This window comes from Canis lupus, chromosome 8, assembly GCF_048164855.1.
Source record: "Canis lupus baileyi chromosome 8, mCanLup2.hap1, whole genome shotgun sequence".
In the NCBI taxonomy this organism is placed as follows: domain Eukaryota; kingdom Metazoa; phylum Chordata; class Mammalia; order Carnivora; family Canidae; genus Canis; species Canis lupus.
Window position 1 is genome coordinate 70,891,460 of NC_132845.1, and position 20,691 is coordinate 70,912,150.

The following is a 20,691-nucleotide window of genomic DNA, read 5'->3' on the forward strand; positions in this document are numbered from 1 at the left end:
GCTCAGAGTTAAGGGAAACTAGAGGGGATGCAGTACTCGGGGCTAGTGACAGCACTGCTCACTGCCAGGCCTCAAGAACAAGATAGCAAAGAGGAAGAAGCCACCTGCCAAGGATCTTTGGGTGAGGAAAGCTGCCAACCCACAGCCCAGCAGGCAGAAACCAGAAAAATAAGCACCTTGGACTCCCTCCGCCTCCTGCCCTTATATCTCCTGCCAGTCACTCCCATCTGCTGAACCCAACAGGAAGCCAGATTGTTCTGCTCCCCATAGGGGAGCCTCCCACCCTCCCAGGATGGAAGACAGGGTGGAGAAGGGAAGCGGGGAGGAAAGTGGATATAGAGGGCCACAATCTCCTGCCCAGTAATGGAATTGAAGGAAGAGCTGCAGAACCAAAACCAGGTCTCTAAGGTGTCAGACGGCAACCAAGGCCAACACCCGACAAATTCAGCCAGTAAAGATACAAGCACTTTTTGATTCACACAGCTTATTACTTACACAGGCAGATTAGCCAAAGATGCCAGCTCCACATGGTCCTTGTTGCACACAACAGAAGGATGACTACAGTAAGGGTTGGAGGATCTCCTATTCCTAAGAAGCCAGTTCTGGGACACCTGGGTGGCTCAGCAGTTGAGCACCTGCCTTTGGCTCAAGGCGTGATCCCATGATCCTTGGATTGAGTCCCACATTGGGCTCCCTGCATGGAGCCTGCTTCTCCCTCTGCCTACGTCTCTGCCTGTGTCTCATAAATAAATTAAATTTAAAAAAAGCCAGTTCTAGATGCAGTTAAGCTGTTTTATGGTCTACAGCTCTACTTGGAAGGTGGTAGGGCAGAAAGTCTCACATTTCAAAGCCTGGGAAGCCACATCTCCTGACAGTTTCCAATGGGACAAAGTCACTGGAGATGGCCTTGGGTTAGTGCCTCATGAGCCCCCCATCCTCTCCAGTCCCTGGAGGACCACTCAGATGGGCTGAAGGTCAGGTCAATGTGGGTGCGTGCTAGGGCACTGGGGCAAAGTGGTTCCCCCAGGGAAGTCTCTCAGGCAGTTCCACAGAGCACAGGCTGAGGAGCTTCTCTCTAAAGCACCAGGTCTCAGATGATCCAGCTCCAAGCATTCTCTCTTCCAACTTTCCAATCCTTGGGAGAGAATTCAGCTGTCACAGCTGTGGTCTGGAGGGGACACCATCAGCTCTTCATGAACAGATGGGGACCCTGGACCCACTCCCACATGCCCAGCAGCTTTCAGAGATAGGCCACACCTGTCTGGACCCTACCTGCTTCTGCTCTGAAGTGTTATTTCCATCTCAACTAATGGGGAGGCAGATGCAATCAGGGTCTTTGAAAACAGCAATAACAGAGTGACTGACGTGACTCTTAACCAGAGAGAGCCGGCCCGAGGTAGAGGGGATTTCTGGCCCCACCAGAGACTAGAGCTGCTTTTAAACACCTACATAAAGCAGTATATACATACAACAGTTTAATAAAGAGAAAGATCATGTCAAATTTATTATTCTTAAGTTCACGTTGACAGAAAATATACATGGGAATGTTTCCACCTTTTGTTAAAAGAGCAAGCAGAAAGCATGGTTAGGAGGGATCAAGGGAAGTCTATCTTAACCCAAGGACACTAAGGCCTGGTTCTGCTGGTTCATAAGCAGGTGAATGACCAGCAAAAGGTTAATAAATACACGCCTGGCTGATAGGGAAGGGATTATGGTCCTTTTCTTCTTATCATTAAATGTTTCCAGGAATATACAGGCATGAAGACCTTCCCAAAGAGTAAAGGACGTCATCATCTCTGCTGGCTGAACCCAGCAGAGCCCCTGCTGGAAGAGCCTGTAGGCAGGCAGACTCACCAGCAACCCTACAGCTTGGTGGGCTGCGGAGGGGTGAGGTGGACAGGCCCGCTGGGCGGGGACAGCACCATAGGCAGTGTGTTGCTGCCCCTCTCGTGCCAGCACGTGTCCAGGATGGGGTAGAGCTTGCCCTGGAAGTCAGCCTGGAATGTGTAGAGTAGCCGCAGGTCATCGGGGCGGTCAGCATCGAAGAAAGTGAGCTCTCCTTGCTCATAGTGCAAGTAGACACCGATACGGTGGGGGTGACCAGCCACAGGCAGGGGCACCCGAGGGCAGCTGAAGGCCTCATACACCCGGCCCTCCTTCAGGCCGATGAGCCACATGCCGTTCTCTGGGGACTTGCTCAGCTTGCCCTTGCGACTGGCAGTGCCCTTGATGACTCCCAGGCGCCAGTCGCTCTTGTTGCCCACCACCACCTCCCAGTAGTGACGACCGCAGGAGAAGCCCTGGTTGGCCAGGACACAGGTACTGTAGTCAAAGCGCTCAGGTTGGCTGGCACGCCGCTGGGCCAGAAGCCCACACTGCACCACTGTGTTGCCCTTGGAGAGCTCCAGGAGGGGGTGGGCCGTGGCAGGGTCTAGCTTGAGGGACTCCGGGGCTGAGAGAGATCAAAAAAGTGTTTTTAAGCTACACAGAAGGCAGCAGACCCTGAGCTCCTCAAGGGAGGAACTGTAGTGGCCTCATCCCTGTATTTGAGAGGCCGTCTAAGGAGGGGCCAAACACAGAAGAGGGAACCCTAAAGATGTTTGCTGAATGCATGAACAATTCCTGAAGGGTGGAAAAAAATGGACAGCTGTGGAGGAGGCATTCTTGGCTAAGGGAAAGAGCACCCACCTGGGGTGCTTAAGGAACTCAGTCCGTTAAGTGTCGGACTCTCAGTTTTGGCTCAGGTCATGGTCTCAGGGTGTGAGATCAAGCCCTGTGTTGGGCCCCGTCCTCAGTGATGAGTCTGCTTGGGATGCTCTCTCTCCTCTACCCCTCCCTCAACTTGAGCCCTGGCTCTTTAAATAAATTAAAAAAAAAAAAAAAAAGGAGTTACACAACTTGTCTTGGCCAATAAGACATGGAGCTGAGCTTGAGCCCAGGGTGTCTAGTGGAACCCCAAAGCCACGCTCTTACCACTAACCCATGCACACAGATTTCCAGTCTTCTGGGCCCTAAGCCCTGGCACAAGTGACAAACTGCTGCCCATCCTGCAGGGCAGTCTTCAGGGAAGAGAGCAGGGTCAGAGCCCTACCTGGCAGAACTTTGCGGAAGAGCCTTTTCCACACGGTCAGCTTGATGTCCGCCTGGTGGAGGCCTGGCTTGAAGGAGATGGGGCTGAAGGTGCCTTCCAAAGGCCGGGCCTGCTGGAGCTCTGTGCTGAGGGTGATGGTTCACCATGATGGCAGAGCTGCACACCAACCCCACCCCTTCATTCTCACCCACGTTCAACAAGCCTCTTGCAGCTCCAAAGACTGCGCATTCAAGATGCCAGTCATTCCCTCCCCTCCACCCTGCTCTGAGGGCCTGCCCCCTTCCTGGAAGGAGAAACACTCTATATCAGGGCAGGTATGAGACCAGCAGCATCACCTGGGGGATTGTTAGAAATGTCTCAGGTCCAACCTCAGTCCTGCTGAATCAGAAAGTGATTACTAGAGCCCAGTGATGACTTAATGAGCCCTCCAGGTGGTCCTGATGCACACTAACGTTTGAGTACAGCTTCTCTATACTGTGCGACCCTGGCCCCTAGCCACAGCTGGAGTACACACCTGCTCCCCAACAGCCTCACTGTCCATTCATTTAAACCAATGCTCCTGAGGTGATTGTCCCTAAGACTAAAGGAAATTTGAAAAAAAACAAAAACAAAAACAAACAAAAAAAAAAAAACAAGGAGTTCCTCACAATTATGGTCTGACGAAGGCCGAGGAACTGCATGGTTGTTCTTTTGCTGGGACTGGAACATGGATCCAATCCCTTCCCACACCATGGTGCAGGATTCAAGGCCCTTCATTCTGGCTCCTACCCACCTCTCCCATTTGTCACCCATTCTGCCCTGCATCACACGTTTTACAGCACTTGTACTAAGTTCATAATTCTCCCAAGTCCACGACCTACTTCACCCTTTCATGTGACCATTCCCCACTCTGCTTGCCTGGCCAACACCCATTCTCGATCCTAAGCTCACCCACCTGTGCATCATCTTTGCCAATCCCCCCACCCCCAAACCCAAACCATCTCCTGTTATTTCTGTAGCTCATGTGTGAACTTTTATGGTTTTAGGTACCCACAGTGATGTAACCACAATTCACCATCTGCTGCCCACCAGTCTTTGAGACCGTTAATGGCAGGGGCATGACATTCATCTCCATGTTCTCCGAGCTCAGTACAGAGTCAGATGTGGGCAGCTGCTGCCAAGGCACTGGTATAGCTGAAAGCAGGAAGTGGTGGAGAGGAGCCACCAGATCCAAGCTGAGAGCTCCTTCCAAGGTTATTACCTGGAGACCATGGAGTGATAATTCTGGAAGACAAAACAGAAGGGTTAAGGCATGGGGGAGGCTCTTGGAGCCCTGGGGTCCTTGCCATGGGGGACGCTCCCTTGTCCATTCACCTGGATGAACTTGTGGTAATTCTCATTACTGAACTGCTCCAGCACACGCTCAGCCTGGACCAGCCGCTCCTGAGTGCCCTGAGCCTGCTCCAGCTGCATATCCAGGGAGGCCACGAGGCCACGGGTATGACCCTCCAACCCTTCCAGGCAGCGGGCCTTCTCCTCATCCACCAAGTGGTGCAGCTCCTGGAACTCACGGCGAATCACCCAGCTGAAGACATCAGATTCATTCTGGGACAAGAAGGGGCTGGTTACAGCTGGAGCCTCAGGCAGAACTGCCTGGCTATGGCTGACATCAGTGTCCCTCTGCCCTGGCAGCCTAGAGCTTCCTGGGCCTCCCCAACTGGAGCTGGTTCTAGTAGACTTCAGTGTTCATGCTGTGCCTGGGCATCCCACATGCAGCCATGGGGAGGGGAACAGAGGCAGGGGAGAGACTGGGCTCCCAGCTCCCATTTCAAATACAGTGGCTCTGCTTTCAACTGCCTTAACTATTAAATGTGCACATAAGATTTAGCTTTAGTACAATATTCCACAAATGGAAAGTCTGCAAGGCCCTGGGAGAGCAGACTTCAGACAGTCAGGATTCCCTGAGTGACTCTGAGCTCAGCCTCCATCAGACAAGGATAATGCCACCTCTCAGGGTGAGGAGGGTTAATCAAGGTGATTCTCAGAGAACACAGGCCTCCTGCTCCTGTTTCACAAATGCCTGCAGGGCCTGGGCTCCATACCCTCCTGAATCATATGGATGAAGATTTCTGCTATCTGTCCTGAATAACTAACTACCCCACCCCAACCTGCACTTACCAGGCAGGTGAAAGAATGTTGTTTGTGAGACTTGTGCTGCATGAGTGACCTTGGGAACCTGATTAGTTGACGTGAGCTGGCCTCTAGATGCCAAGAGCTGTAAATCTTGCTTTACATCTCCCTCCAACTCCAGGCTGGGCTGGCCCCCCAGAATGGAATCTGGGAGAAGGGGCAAGCACACCTAGCCCAGGCTCTTTGAAGATGTAAAGACATGGTAACAGAGGAATGCAGCTCACTCCAAACTGCAGAGATGAACAAATGTTTAACTTCAGACTGTCATTTGCCCTATAAATACAACCCTTATGGGGATGGCCAGTTGCAAGTCTCACTTGATGAAAAGACACTCCACCCAGGCCTCTCCCTCAGGCTTCACCCGCTGAGGACGTTGGCTGTTGTAAGTGTCCGATCTGATGTCACTGTGTCTTATTCTCCTTTACTGCTTACTATTGATTGCCCTCCCTAATCTAAGCACACATTTCCTTTTTCTTGTTTCTATTAGGTTTTAATACTATCCATAAAATGTTTTCTCCCCTTCAAAACTGAGAATATGGCTGTGAATCTTTTGTTCAGAATACTCCTAGCCCCAGTGTGCTTGTCACTCCGGAAAAGCAGAAAGCCAAGCTTTTCTACACCTTTGCTCCAAGGTAGTAGGTGGGCACCACATACACTGCCAAGGTGAAGCACAGAGGGCAGAAGAGTTATGCCCACACTTTGAGCTGTTTACCTCTGGGACTTGGGTTCTGTGTTATCTCAGTCCCAAGGACAAGAGGGACACAGCCAACTTGGACAGAGTCCGAACAACTGAGTTGATTTCCCTGAGGGGATTTGCCCTTTTCCCACTCTGCCCTAGAATACTTTGAATTCTGGCTTTATATGAAGGCATGGATTTCTGTAAAGAACATATCAGAACTGGGCTCTGTAGAAAAGGGAAGGTGGTGCTCGCTTCGGCAGCACATATACTAAAAAAAGAAAAGGGAAGGTGGCCAGGCCCAGGGTAAGGGTACAGAGGAAAAGGGCACTCACAACAATCCGGGTCCTATTGTTCACCAGTTTGGCAATATGCTCATCCACCTTCTTCTGCTCCCGCTTCAGGTCAGAGATGAGAGCCGCTAGCTCCTCCTGGAGGCAATGTACCATGGCCTTGTGAGTAGCTGGACCCCTTCACCTTTTCAGCTCTTTGGGACAAGCCCTGAGCTTCACCCTTCCAGGCAGCATCCCAATGGCCACAAGCATCCCAGTGGAAACAGGGAAAGAGCTAGCTGGGTACTCTTGACTCCAATATAGGTTAAGATTATTCAAGAATATTCCACATTGAGGGCAGGAATTACCCAGATAGAAAAGGATCTCCAGGTCATCCCTCTTCAGAACATGGAGATGGATGCTAAACACTATAACCACTTGGAAGTCACTACACAATATCCAGTCACTACACAATATCCAAGAGGGGCGATGATCACTCTGAAGCCAACATTCCCTGAATGGAATGCTGGCCATTGGGTACCAACTAAGTAAACTCTCTGGTCACCAGCAGGTCTAGAATCAGTAGGCATTTGATCAAGGTATCACAAAAAGCCCGGCCCCAAGAGAGACCAATGGTGTATGCAGTTGTCCAGGTTTACCTAGGGAGTCCCTACTCCCTGTAAAGACCTAAGTCTTCCCTAGCAGGCTTGGATCCAGCTGGGATTTGGGGCCTTCCCAGGCTGATAAACTTACTTCTCCTAGGCTTCCCTGGCCCCAAATTGGAGTTGTTGTTTTTAAGATTTTATTTATTTCAGAGAGAGTGAGAGCTAGAGAAAGAGCACAAGCACACACAGAGGGAAAGGAAAAGAGAGAATCAGACTCCCCACTGAGCAGGGAACCTGACACAGGGCTCCATACCAGGACTCTGGGATCATGGCCTGAACCAAAGGCAAATGATTTTTTAAAATATTTTATTTATTTATGATAGTTACAAGAGAGAGAGAGACAGAGATACAGGCAGAGGGAGAAGCAGGCTCCATGCAGGGAGCCCGACGTGGGATTCGATCCCGGGTCTCCAAGATCACGCCCTGGGCCAAAGGCAGGCGCCAAACCGCTGCGCCACCCACCCAGGGATCCCCAAAGGCAAATGATTAACCAACTGAACCACCCAGGCGCCCTCTGACTATTAAGGGTTCAACCAGGACTACCTACAACCCCATCCAGCTGTACTACTTAAGTGGAGCCCTGCTGGTTTGTGCACATGGAGCATACATGATCTTTGGCTTAAGATAGTTCCAAAGAAGAAATCATCAGCAAAAGAGGCACCTGGCTGGCTCAGCTGGAAGAGCATGTGACTCTTAATCTCTCAGTTGTGAGTTCAAGTCCCACAGCCGGTGTAGAGATTACAAAAAAATAAATAAAAGTAAAAAAAAAAAAAAAAAAAAAAAAAGAATCCAGCTGCAAAAACCTTTCTGAAAATGAGCTGAATAAAGAATAAAGCCAGTGTAGGGGTATATGTACACAGAATCTTGCTCTGGATAATGAGGCATTGGAAGATCTTCCAGCAACCCAAGAATGGAATTCCAGTGGTAATTCTCCTGAGGCACAGAGAGATGAGATTATTCTTTCCCTCTTTCCTGTATACTGGGTCACTGTGAGAGGAAACAGAATCATACAAATAAATAATCTCAAGATCTCAATCAATAGGAGGAAAACAGGAATGCGTGAAAAGGATCCAATAAGAACATAATTTTGTTGCATCACAGAGAAGAATTTGGGATCACAAACACCCACATCTAAAACCAGGACCCAAGTGGTCCCAGGCTCCAAGCCAGAAATGATGAGCAAGCTCCTGTGTGTTTCCTCTTTCCTGGGCTAATAAAACACAGGCTCAATTTCACTGCACTGCAATTTGGCTTCCTCCTGTCACACTCCACTAAAACTATTCCTGCCAAGATAATCAATTCTTACTGCTAAATCCTACAGACTCTTTCCAATCCCCAGCAGGCATTTCACACATGTGATCTTGTTCTCATTAAAACACTCTGATTTCCAGGAGGCCATATTCAGCCAGTGTTCGTACTCTCTGTTGATTCTTTCTGTCCCTTTTGGGGTGCTCTATCTACCCGAATCTTAAACCCTGGTCTCCTTGGGGGTATCATCTATGTCTTCCCTATCACTCTGCAGACTATCCTTGTTGGTTTTCTCCACTCCTGTGGCTTCAATTACCACCTATATGTAGTTATTCCAGTCCTACACCCCCAGCCTCTTTCTCCAGTCCACCTTCCAGCAGAGTGTGTGGACTATATCACAACTCTGCTTAGAACCCTCCAGTGCCCCTACCACCATAATGGTCCTCAGAATAAACTACAAATCCCTTCATGTGTCACATAAGCCTTACCATGACCTGGCCTCCACTTACCTAACTCTCCCCTGAGCCTAACAGAACAACTTATAATTCCTTAAATATCCCTCCCTCCTGATCTTTTGCAGGGCTGTGTTTATACATGGAATGCTTTCCTCCCCTTCTTTTCCTACCAAGTCTTCCCTATGGTTAGGTCTTGGTATAACAGTCTGCTTCTTCCAGGAAACCTTCCTTCCCTGACCATCTGAGATCCTGCAGGAGCTACATTCAAGATGATCTCCTCACTGCCTATACTTAACCCTGACAATAGCACCCAACACATGGGACTCTCTGCCAGACTCCCAGGCTGTGAGCTCCCCAGGGTGGGGCAAACCTCTTGCTCACTATTGTACACTGGCTTTAGTACAACACCTAGCACACATTAGGTGCCGATACACATCTGTGGGTAAGAGGGGCTGGTGGATAGCTGGGTTGGCCCTGTGCACATTTTCATACTTGTCTTCCAGGGTTGAAGAAGCAAAGAAACACTGCCCAGGGCACTCAGCCAGGAAATCCCTGCAACTCTGCCTCCAGATCTTGATGCTCTTTCTTTTCCCTGCCCCTATCACCTGTATTTTGTCAATCCTTACCTTTACTCTCCCTTCCTCCCAAACACTATGCCAGGTACCCTGTAACAATTCACTTCCAAGAATCCTTCCCACCCTTCTGTTGGCAATAGAAAGAAAACTGGCCACAGTCTGAGTCCTCACTCTGCCACTGACAAACTGTATGACCTTGGGTAAGATCCTTACCTTCTCTGAGCCGGTTTCCTCATTTGTAAAGTACAACAATAACCCCACCCTTCATAAATCTTAGATCAACATTTTAACCTAAAATATTCACCTTAAATGATGATCTGCTAGATCTGAGGCAAAAATCCATGAGACCAGGAATACACGGTTTTTGCAAATACGCTTTTAAGCTTTTACTATATGCTAAGCATGGCTCTAGGCATGAACATTCCTGAGGAAATAAAAGTGCTTGCTCTCATGCATATTCTGGGAGCACTCAAAATATAAATGAGAGCTACAAAGAAAAACAGAGCAGGGGAATGGGCTATCACTTGGCAAGGGGCTCTCCATCATGCAAGTCAGTAGTCCTGAACACCTGCTGGAGATTGGAGCAGCTGTTCAGAACATGATGGATGGATGCATGCTCTACGAGTTCTGCTCCAGGACAGGGCTGGAGGGAATCCTTCGGTGCCATGTGATGGCACCCAAAGAGTGCAGGAGCTAGGCTTGGTGGGTCCCTGATCCCAACCCCCCAGCAGCCTCACTGCCCACCTTCATGCGGCTATAGACAGTGGAAGCCGGTGTGACACGATGGTGCTGGTGGGAGCCCAGCAGGCCACAGAGGCCGCAGATGAGCTCCTGGTCCCTCTCACAGAAGAGGCTGAGCGGATTCCGGTGGTGCTCACAGACCTTGGGCTCTGGATCCCCAGGAAACTGAAGGGCTTCAATCACCCGTGCCAGGGAGACATTGGGCGGGGAGCTGCTGCTATCCACCTCCTGTTGGCACACTGGGCAGCGGAGCTCTGAGTCCAGGTGGCGGGACAGGGACACCAGGCAGCCCTTGCAGTAGGAGTGGCCACACTGCAGCATCATGGGCTCCTTGAAGACCTCCAGGCAGATGGGGCACTGAAGCCGGTCCTCCAGCTCGGGCACGCTCACCTGCCACGCCATCCACAGTGCCTGGCTAGAACAGAGGGCAGCTTTCTCAAGCCTGCTCCCTCCACCCCCTGTGGCCCCACACCCTGGCAAGTGCCACTGGAAATCAGAGTGCCTTGGGGTCTCCAGTCCTGGATTCCAATCCCAACCCCTGTGACCTTGGCCCTGTTTTCTATCTTTAAACCAAAGGGCTTAATTGGGGGAAACTCACTTGGATATAGGATTCTATATATTTCACTCCGATTTGGAGGTAAACACAAAAAGGGCCGTCTCTGCAGGGTCTTTGGAGTGACACCAACAATGTGCCCTCTAGCAGCAGCAAGCATCCTGACTCAGAAATGGACAGCCAAAACAAGCAAAGGTCCTTCCCACCTTCTAGATCAGTTCTCAAACTGGTGAGTAACCATTGGAAGCACAGTGATAAAAGACTGCTGAGTCACCCATCACATTTTCCAAGAGCCCCAGAAATCTGCATTTACAACAAACACCCCCAGGTCATTCTAAATGAACTACCTGCTTTCTCAGAGTCCACTGGGATGTCCACCAGATCTGCTCAGTCTTGTCTTCTCCCCAGGATGCGACAGAGCCGCTAAGAGACCTGAGGACTGCAACTGAATGCCTGCTCCACCCTTAGTCTCTGACCCTTAGCTCCTCCTCCTTTTCCAGCAATACCCGTGTCAAGGTCACCCAGAATCAGGTGGAACCTGGGCCACATCACGGGACCAGGGAGGCAGACTCCTTTCACCTGGCAGCATTGATAATCCCAACATTCAGGTGCTCACCTTGGCCACACCTTGGGGAAGGGGGAGAGACAGAGGAAGTGGGCCCCCAGCCACACCTAACAGACCCCAATCAGGTGTGGACTCATGCTTCAACACAATTCTTTCTGAATCTATATTTTGAAGGTATTTTTATTTATTCAAGTTTTTGAGATAGGTGTTCTATAAAGGGCACAAATCTTAACTACATGCTTGAATGTACACATTCCATGAGAGTATACTCACTCTCAAGATCTACAGAATATCTCCAGCACCCAGAAGACACTCTATGTGCTCCCCAGTCAAAACCCCTTAACAAAGATAGCTACTAACCTGACTCTTATCATCATAGATTAATGTAGCCTGGTTTTGAATTTCATTTTTTTTTAATTTTTATTTATTTATGATAGTCACAGAGAGAGAAAGAGAGAGAGGCAGAGACACAGGCAGAGGGAGAAGCAGGCTCCATGCACCGGGAGCCCGATGTGGGATTCGATCCCGGGTCTCCAGGATCGCACCCTGGGCCAAAGGCAGGCGCCAAACCGCTGCGCCACCGAGGGATCCCATGGTTTTGAATTTCAGATAAACAATTACCCAGCACATGCTCTTCTGTCTCACTTCCTTTACTCAGTATTTTTGAATTACGAAATTTTTTATATAAAATCTTTCAAAGTTTTAGAATTAAACATTTCTTTTATACAGTCGATAAATATTAGTCTTAACACACTATGCATATTATGTAGGTGTGGTAAAAAGTTATTGGAAAAGAGATGAAAATGGGTGTCCAGGAGTGTTAACAAGAGCTCTAGGAGTGCCTAGGTGCCTCAGTAAGTTAAGCCTCCAACTCTTGGTTTTGGGTCAGGTAATGATCTCACGGATCATGGGATCAAGCCCTGTGCTAGGCTCACACTCAACAGGGAGCCTGCCTTTCCCTCGCGATCTGCCCCTCCCCCCCTTCATGACTTTTTTTTTTAAAAAGTGTTTAGGGCAGCCCCGGTGGCGCAGCCGCAGCGGTTTAGTGCCGCCTGCAGCCAGGGCGTGATCCTGGAGACCCTGGATTGAGTCCCACGTCAGGCTCTCTGTATGATGCCTGCTTCTCTCTCTGCCTGTGTCTCTGCCTCTCTCTGTTTCTATGAATAAATAAATAAAATATTTTTTTAAAAAAGCGTTTAAATGAATAAAGAAACAAACAAGAGCTCTAGACCAGCAGTACACAATCCTTATAGGCTCTAGACCAGCAGTACACAATCCTTATAGGCCTAAGCATCCCTCTCTGCCAGCTGGGGCAATCTCTACCCCATGACAAGCAAGACCAAGGTCTGGCACAGGCATGTGGAAAGCTAACTGATTTGTTAATTTAACAAATATTTGTTGAGCACCTGCACATATGGAGCACCTGCTATGTATCAAGCAGTAAGCTGAGCATTAGGGAGACATCAAAGAACAAAACCTATGAGGTTTCCATCCTTTCAGAATTTGTAATATAATAGAAGTAGGTGTGGGGTAGGATCTAAACAAGACAACATCATGATATTAAATGCTTGGTAGGGGCAGCCCGGGTGGCTCAGCGTTTTAGCGCCGCCTTCAGCCCAGGGCCTGATCCTGGAGACCCGGGATCGAGTCCCACGTCGGGCTCCCTGCATGGAGCCTGCTTCTCCCTCAGCCTGTGTCTCTACTTCTCTGTGTCTCTCATCAATCAATAAATAAAATCTTAAAAAAATAAAATCCTTGGCAGGAAATAATGATATGAAGAACAAAAAGGGCAAGAGGTAATGAGTTGTTTGAGGAACATGTCACAAAGGGGCAGGGCAGAGTCTCTGAGGATGGATGGTTGAGCTGAGGCTTGAAGGACACAAAGACGCCAGCCACCTAGAAGACTACAGGAGGGCAGACCAGGCAATGCGCAGCAAAGACCTAGAAAGGCTAGAAAGAGCTCAGTATTTATGAGATACACTAGAGAGGAGACCTGAGTAGCTGGAGCATAGTGAGAAGAAACACCAGGAGGAAGTCAGAGGAGTTGGCAGAGAGGGCCTTGCAGAGGAGGGCAAAGGTTTAGATTTAATTTCAAAGGCAGGGGCGCCTGGATGGTTCTGTCAGTTAAGCATCTGACTCTTGATCTCAGGTCTTGATCTTAGGGTCTTTAGTTAGAGCCTACATTGGGGCCCAGCATGCAGCCTACTTAAAATAACAATTTCTAGGGCAATGGGAGCTATTGGAGGGTTTTAAGGCAAGGGAACAGAGTCTGACTTGTATTTTGAAAAGACCACTCTGGCCACTGTGTAGATAATGGATCACAGTAGCTTTAGCATCTCAGTGGATAGTGAAGCCTGATATAGAAAATTTCAAGGTGAAAAAAAAAAAAAAGAAAATTTCAAGGTGAAATGGTAGGTGGGGGAATCTAGAGGCAGACAGCCTGAGGACATCCAGGTGGAGCAATTGAGTAGAAGTGGTCTGCAGGCTTCAGCTAACAGAATCACCTGAGGCGCTTGTGAAAACACAAATTTCTGGGTTCTGGCCTGAGTTTCTGGTTCAGGAGCTCAGGGTCGGGCTCAAGAAATTCCAGACAACACTGCTGCTGGTCTGGTAACTACACTTTGAGAGCCACTGAAAAAGGCAATTGGGTACAGCAGGCTGGAGCTGTGGCGCTCAGGGGAAACTCTAGGCTCATCAGGAATACACCACGTGTTTAAGTACATCATATATTTAAATTGTGGGAATAGCTGGAATCTCTCTGGGATGAACAGAGAAGGGCAAGAGTCCAAGGACAGAGCCCTGAGATTGCTACTGTGTAGAGATCAGGAAGAGGAAAATGACTGAAAAGAGACAGCAAGTAAGGTAGGAGGAAAATCAGGAGAGCACGGTGACCAGGAAGCAGATCGATATGACCCCTTGCCAATAGAGAACTTTTCCAGGCACCTGGGTGGCTTAGTCGGTTAAGCATCCAACTCCTGATTTCAGCTCAGGTCATGATCTCAGGGCATTGAGATCGACCCCTGCATTGGGCTCCACACTCAGTGGTGGGCCTGCTTGAGGATTCTCTCCCTCTGTGCCTCCCCCTGTGCACATGCTCATTCCCCAAGAATAAATATCTTAGACATCCTTTTAAATATTTTTAGATATTGTATAAAAATATTTTTAAATAAAATTAAAAAGAAACAATAAAGAACTTTTCCAGGCAAGAATCAGGAAGACATGCAGAAAAAGAGGCAAGAGGATTCAAAGCCTGAGAAGATTCAGCACGCTGTTGCTAATACTAAGATGTACAGGGAGCTCATGAGCAAGGGCCGGAGAGAGGCCACTAAGAGCTAAGTGAGGCCCCTGGCTGATAGCTGGCAAGGACATGGGGACCTCCAGTATATTGCTGCAAGGATCTGTACTTACCAACATGAATGGGCTTCAGGTTCTTCCCCAGAGCCTCTATTAAGGCTAAGGCCTTGATTTTAATCCAGCGAGACTAGCGTCAGATTTCTAACCTCCAAAACTGATGACAAATAGCTGAGATCATATATACCTGTTGCTCTTAACAGCTAATTTTCTGGTAATTGATTATGACAACAGTAGGAAACAAATACAAAAGAGAAAAATGTTAAGGAGAGGTCAGCTTCATCAGACGCTGACAAGACTGCAGTAATCTGAGGACAGAGGTGTCTTGTGGATTGTGGCATTCAGAGCACTGTTGGTGACACTGAGCAGGAACAAGCGGTGTTGAAGAGAAAATGGAGTTGGGTACAAAATCATTGAGAAAGCCTTCCAAACAACTCTTGTGGAAAGTTTTCCTGTGAAGAGTAGGAAAGGGAGCCACCTGTGAGACGTGGGACAAGGGGGGCTGGGGACTTGTTTACGGCGAGGCCTTCTAGGACACATCGAAACTGCAGAAAGTCAACTACCTGCACTGACCCAGTAGTCAACGCAAGGTTGCTGCGGAAGAGGGGGCGACCTCTCAGTCCTGGAGCAGGCAGGCAACGAAGGATCCGGGGAACCAGCCGCAGGGCCGCGGTCGGGGTCATCCGTGCTTTGCACGTCCTCAGGGGTAACGTCCAGATCCGTAGATTTAGTGACGGGAAATGTGAGGGACGTGGTCTTATTTTCTCATGAACTGGGCATTTTGGCTTTAAAGGCCTGTCTGTGCCCAAACGTCTCCGACGCAAAAAGGAAGATGAGGAAAAATGGAAAAGGGACAACATACCCCACTTGTGCGGGGCCTGACGCTTTTGGCAGCAGACCGTTTCTGGAAGTGCGTGCTCCCCAGCGTGCTCCCGCCACAGCCCCTGCCCCCAGTCCCCAGGCCATCCCACGCGTCCCGGCCAGGTGCCCGCGATCACCCAGCACCCCATCCAGCACCCCATCCAGCGCCCCCTCCACATCCCAGCCACATGCCCCTTCTCATTCCCCGCGTTCCCCTCACGAGCCCCATCTTGCCACACGCGAACCCTTCATGTTCCCCATCGCGCCTCACAAGCCCCCCCACCTACCTCCTTAGGATCCTGCAGCCGCCGCCAGGCGCTCCAGCTCGCCCAGCAGCCTCCGCGAGCCACCGCCCAATCTCCCACTAAGCTCCGCGCCCCAACGCGCTCGGTGTGTCCCTCAGTGTGTCACGTGCCCCATCAGGGTCTGTGCTTCCCCTCCACATGCCGGTCACACACACACACACTTGCCGCCGCGGGGACTTGGTGTCCCCTTCATGTGCCTCCTCCTCACGCTCAGTATGTCCCCACAGCGTGCTCCATCTCACATGGTGGGTCCCCAAGCCGCGCCCCATCACGCCCTGCGTGACTCTCCCACAAGCTCCCTCGCGCTCCCCGCCTTCCCGGCGCGAGTCCCATCATGCCCCAGCCTCCTCGTCACGTGCCCCATCATGCTCCGCGCCTCTCCGTCACGTGCCCTGCCACGTGCCGTGAGTCCCCGCCGCGTGCTCAGGGCGCTGCCTTAGGCCCCCGGGCAGGCGGTTGGCGGCGGTTGGCCCTGAACGCTGAGCGCGGGGCCCCTGAGCTGAGCCGCCTTCGGGAGCCGGAGCGGGAGCGGGAGCCGGAGCGGGAGCGGGAGCGGGAGCGGGAGCGCGCCGGCTATAAAGGGGTGGCTGGGCCACTGCTGGGAAGGCGAGGGGGTTGAGGGCGAGCGCTGCGGCCCGGCCGCCTGGGGATGGGGGGGAGCACGCGGAGCCCAAGGGTCCTGCAAGGGGACAACGCTTCCGGCCAGGTGAGAGGCTGCGCGCTGTGGAGTCTTGGGCGCGGGGCTCGGGAGTCGGGGTGCAAGCCGGCGCTCTGAGGTCTTGTGTCTCTCCCTGCCAGTCACCGTATGAGAGGTTAAGTCGGAGGATGCTGGACATTTCGGGGGACCGGGGCGTGCTGAAGGACGTCATCCGAGAGGGTGCTGGAGAGCTGGTGACCCCGGACGCTTCCGTGCTAGGTACCACCTGCCTCCTAGCTGACAGTGGCGGAGTGCTGGGCCTTAACGGTTTTCTGTACCTTACCTTGGGAGGTGGGGAGGGGAAGGCTGTGTCTAAAAAATAATAATAATAAAAACAAAAAGGGTGGAACTCGCTCATTTTGTTACAATTCGGGTTTTTAAGGGAAAGCGAAGGAACCCATCGCTCCTTTGCATGAGGCCACCGTGAACAAGGGACGCTGAGGCCCACCAGCCAAGCTCTTGAATCAGCCAAAGGGCAGGCGTCCAAACGTTGAGCAAAGGTTTTTTTCTATCAGGGTGGCAGGCAAAGCACATTGAATTTCATCCTTTTTGTTGTTGTTATTGTTCTTGTTGTTTTTTGGTAACAGTTGATAAGGAGGTGTGCACATTCCTGGTTTATTTTCTTGTACCGTTTCTTCTGTCCTAGTGAAATATTCTGGATATCTGGAGCACATGGATAAGCCTTTTGATTCTAATTGCTTTAGGAAAACCCCCCGGCTGATGAAACTTGGAGAGGGTAAGTTGAGCTGAGCAGCTGGAAAATAAGGAAATATTTGAGGGAATTCTTCAAGGCATGAAAGACTTTGAGTTGGTTTTTCTGAGGTGGGTTTTTGCTAAACCATGCCCTTCTTGTCCACGTTTCCCCTTGAGGTCTAGACACTCGGGTGATGGTTTACCTGGCAACGTTATCTTTGCATCCTGAGAACTATGGTGCGTGTTCATTTGTTAACTGAACATTTATTGAGGGTTTAGCATCTATCATGCAGGGTGAAAAGAGAAGATGTACTCCTCAAATGATTAGAACTAGTGGGCTAGTGTGGTGGAGGAGATTGAGCACATTCACAGAATCCAGTGAGGTCCTGGGGGCATAAGTAGTGTTTTGGGAGTGCTTAATGAAGGCCCAGTTGATTCCAGCTGGGAAGATCAGGAAAGGCTTCAGGAATGGGGCATTTGAAACAAGCCTTGAAGTTTGTGTAAGATTTCAATCAGGATAAAAGCTAGGCCGGAGGAACTTCCTCGCAGGAGGAAGGAGCTTCGTGAACAGTGGTAGGCCAGATTGTTGCAGAGCCCACAGAAGTTGAAGTTTGGGAATGGTGTAGTGGGAAACCAACTGAAAAGTGAGTTGGGACCATAATGCAGAAGGCTTGGCGTATGTGGAAGGATTTGAATTTCCAGGGGGAAGAAATTGATGACGTTGGATCAGGATGCTCAGCAAATTTCAAGTTCTTTGTCCCTTCTTCCAGATATTACCCTCTGGGGCATGGAGTTGGGCCTTCTAAGCATGCGGAGAGGAGAGCTGGCCAGGTTTCTGTTCAAACCAACCTATGCCTATGGAACGCTGGGCTGCCCTCCCTTGATCCCCCCAAACACCACTGTCCTATTCGAGATTGAGCTGCTTGACTTCCTGGACTCTGCTGAGTCAGACAAGTTTTGTGCCCTTTCAGCTGTAAGTTCTGGAGTACGGACATCGTATTTTATAGGGAGAATGGGTTTGTGGTTTTGGTAATTACCCTACCCTGAAGGTGATCCTCTGCCCCACATTCCACCCTGAGGCTCCTGTGTGGTGGCGGCGGTGGTGGAGTTCTCCTACTTCTTGGTACGTGTTCATCTTAGCTGTGCTTCTTGTGTGGGCAGATGTTCTAAGCCAAGCCCTGACCTTGGGTTCTAGACCAACAGAGGTGAGCTTTTAGTCACCCTCTGCCTAGTTCTTCGTGTAAGACGTGACCATTTGCTTCTCAACATTGTTTGGTTTCCAGCAAATCAAACATTGGTAGGGGTTGACTAAGATGAATATAGATTTTATTGTCCAATCTAAAATACTTGAGAACAGAAAAGATTCTTAACTGGACACCAGGTGTAGACTAGGAAAGTCCCAGGCAAATGGGGACACATGGCCTTTGCCTTCGTAACTTAAATGTTACCTTTTCATTGTAGCCTTTCACGTAACCCATCACGTGAACTAGGGCTTGTAATCTCTTCGGCAGCCTTACATGTTCACAGTCATGCTGTCCCACACAGTCTGGTCTGTATGTGTGCCCTTGGAGGTCCACCTAGATTTGTATCTGGCTATGACATCTCCCCAGCTAAACTGTCACCTCCTCAAGTGAGGGCCCTTACCTTTTTCTCACTTTTCCACAAAACAGAGATTGTTACAAATACCTGGGGCCCACCTATGGTGTCCTGATTGAGAATCTCTGGGCAGGGACAAGGCTAGGACATGTGTGTTTGAAAAGAGGTTCTGTGGGTGATTGACGTGTACCCAGCATTTGTGGCCATGGAGACCAGTAGGGTGCCCAGGCAGACTAAAGACCCATTAAATGCTTGTTGGATAAGTGGTGGTTGTGAGACCTATTTTCCATGCTTGGCAAGTTCCAGCAGTTTCTGGAATTCTACGTGACCATGTTTCTTGAGGGAGCATCTCTGGGAGGACTAGAGGAGTAGACCACCTTTTTGCTCTTGTGCATAAAACGAGAGCATGTAATATCAGTCTCCCTTAGCTTCTGCCGGGAGCCACAGGGATGACCTCTGCAGGAGCACGAAGCCCAGTACATGCACACACACAGCAATAAACAAAAATCTGAAAGAGAAAAATTCACATTTGTAATTAACGTTTGCATCATGGTAGTGTGGCTTTCAGCTTCCTTGCTGGGTGTCCTTGTCTTTGGTCCTCAGGAGCAACAAGATCAATTTCCACTTCAGAAGGTCCTAAAAGTGGCAGCTACTGAACGGGAGTTTGGCAACTACCTTTTCCGCCAAAATCGTTTCTATGATGCCAAAGTGAGATATAAACGGGTAAGGATGCTTTAGAAGTACAAACTTAAACCCTAACAACATTTTTTTAAGTTCTTGTTTGTCCCTATTATTTACATGCAGTCATTAAGAAAAAACTCATTAGGGATCCCTGGGTGGCGCAGCGGTTTGGCGCCTGCCTTTGGCCCAGGGCGCGATCCTGGAGACCCGGGATCGAATCCCACGTCGGGCTCCCAGTGCGTGGAGCCTGCTTCTCCCTCTGCCTGTGTCTCTGCCTCTCTCTCTCTCTGTGTGACTATCATAAATAAAAATAAAAATTAAAAAAAAAAAAGAAAAAACTCATTAAAAAATCTTCATGCCAGGGGATAACGACCGGGAGAGGGGACATGGGATTTGGGAAGCCCGGTAACGTTCTGTGTTTGTGTCTGGATGTGGTTACATGGGTATGTTCAGGTTGTGAAAGTTTGTTGAACTGTTGACTTGTTTTTGTAATTATGTGTATTTCAGTATAAAGTCTTTAAAAGCTTTCGTTCCAGAGTTAGGTCTTCTGTCAACTGACTTTCCATCCCATTTGCCATCTTCATTTTCTGTCTCTCTGATAGCAGAGATTTCTCTAAACTCTGAGGTGTTTCCATTCCCACCAGACTTTGGATTGTGGTTTGACTTCTAGCGTAGGTTGTACTGACAGGAATTCACTGTTTGCTTTGTAACTCATTCAGCAAATATGAATATTTTCTGTATCCCAAACTCTGCCCTAGGTTCTAGAGGCAAACAGGACCAAGTTTAGAGCCTAAGGAGCATTCTAATTTTGTCTCATTTGTGAAGAGAACTAAATCATTCAGGATTTGCATTCAGCTGCAAGCAACAGAATCTTGAAAAAGTGTACTTTAAACCAGATTTATGGGCATGGGGTGGCTCAGTCGATTAAGCATCCCACTCCTGATTTTTGGCTCAGGTCATGAGATCGAGCCCTGCATCAGGCTGTGTGCAGCCTGCTTAGGATTCACTCTCTCTCAGCATCTCCCCTGCTCACAAGCTTGTGTGCTCACTTTAAAGTAGTAATTAATTAATGAAAATAAACCATAATATAAATTTTCTTCAAATGAGAGGGAAAGCAATCCAAGGTAGTAGGTCAGTTCCATGAAGCCATCAGGGATCCACGTTCCATCTTTCTGCTCCACTACCCTTAAATGTATCCTTGTGTTTTTGATCCCCAGATGGTCCTCCAACCTGTAGCATCACATGGTCACACAGGCAGGAAGAAGGGAGGGGAAGAGAATCTGGTGTACTTACGTTAAGAGCTTTCCGGAAGTACCGCCTGACCCAGTGATTTCCTTTTCTATGTCATTAGCCAAACCCATATTCAGTGGACCCCAGTAACTGTGTAGGAAGGTGGGAAATGCAATTTAATTTGTATACTGCTGCTTTGAATGAAATAGAGGCTATGCTAGAGAAGGAGAGAGATGGATTTTGGGTAGGTGGCTAATGGTATCTGCC

General features: G+C 49.5%; 2 protein-coding genes across 15 annotated transcripts in view; one reads left to right on the top strand and one right to left on the bottom strand.

The window, feature by feature from the left end:
• Positions 1-1,474: 1,474 nt before the first annotated feature.
• Positions 1,475-15,826, bottom strand: TRIM50 (tripartite motif containing 50). Of its 12 annotated transcripts, XM_072837438.1 has the most exons (10): positions 15,510-15,821; positions 14,925-15,174; positions 14,419-14,813; positions 9,896-10,307; positions 9,456-9,575; positions 6,272-6,367; positions 4,445-4,675; positions 4,332-4,354; positions 3,092-3,216; positions 1,475-2,452 (listed from the first exon to the last, which is right to left on the bottom strand). In XM_072837438.1, the coding sequence occupies exons 4-10, from the start codon at positions 10,292-10,294 to the stop codon at positions 1,863-1,865; spliced, it is 1,584 nt and encodes a 527-aa protein (XP_072693539.1). In that variant the 5' UTR covers positions 10,295-10,307; positions 14,419-14,813; positions 14,925-15,174; positions 15,510-15,821; the 3' UTR covers positions 1,475-1,862. The 12 variants fall into 12 exon arrangements, with proteins under 12 accessions (XP_072693539.1, XP_072693535.1, XP_072693533.1 ...); XM_072837434.1 differs by lacking the exon at positions 14,419-14,813 and having other exon boundaries at positions 14,935-15,174; XM_072837432.1 differs by lacking the exon at positions 14,419-14,813 and having other exon boundaries at positions 9,896-10,303.
• Positions 15,827-16,079: 253 nt separating this feature from the next.
• FKBP6 (FKBP prolyl isomerase family member 6 (inactive)) overlaps positions 16,080-20,691 on the top strand; it is a 32,205-nt gene continuing 27,593 nt past the window's right edge. For all 3 annotated transcript variants that reach the window (XM_072837447.1, XM_072837446.1, XM_072837448.1), the window contains exons 1-5: positions 16,080-16,233; positions 16,326-16,443; positions 16,871-16,960; positions 17,688-17,890; positions 19,117-19,236. In XM_072837447.1, the coding sequence (XP_072693548.1) occupies positions 16,177-16,233; positions 16,326-16,443; positions 16,871-16,960; positions 17,688-17,890; positions 19,117-19,236 (588 nt within the window). In that variant the 5' untranslated portion in view covers positions 16,080-16,176. The remainder of the gene's footprint in view (positions 16,234-16,325; positions 16,444-16,870; positions 16,961-17,687; positions 17,891-19,116; positions 19,237-20,691) is intronic.

Bases quoted from the DNA above. Each gene is read 5' to 3' on its own strand.
- TRIM50 (XM_072837432.1), bottom strand. From the start codon at position 15,044: ATGACCCCGACCGCGGCCCTGCGGCTGGTTCCCCGGATCCTTCGTTGC. The intron at 10,304-14,924 runs GTAGTTGACTTT...TGTTCTAGCCAG, and splicing joins TGACTACTGGGTCAGTGCAG to GCACTGTGGATGGCGTGGCA. The intron at 4,676-6,271 runs GTGAGTGCCCTT...TTCTTGTCCCAG, and splicing joins ACAATAGGACCCGGATTGTT to AATGAATCTGATGTCTTCAG.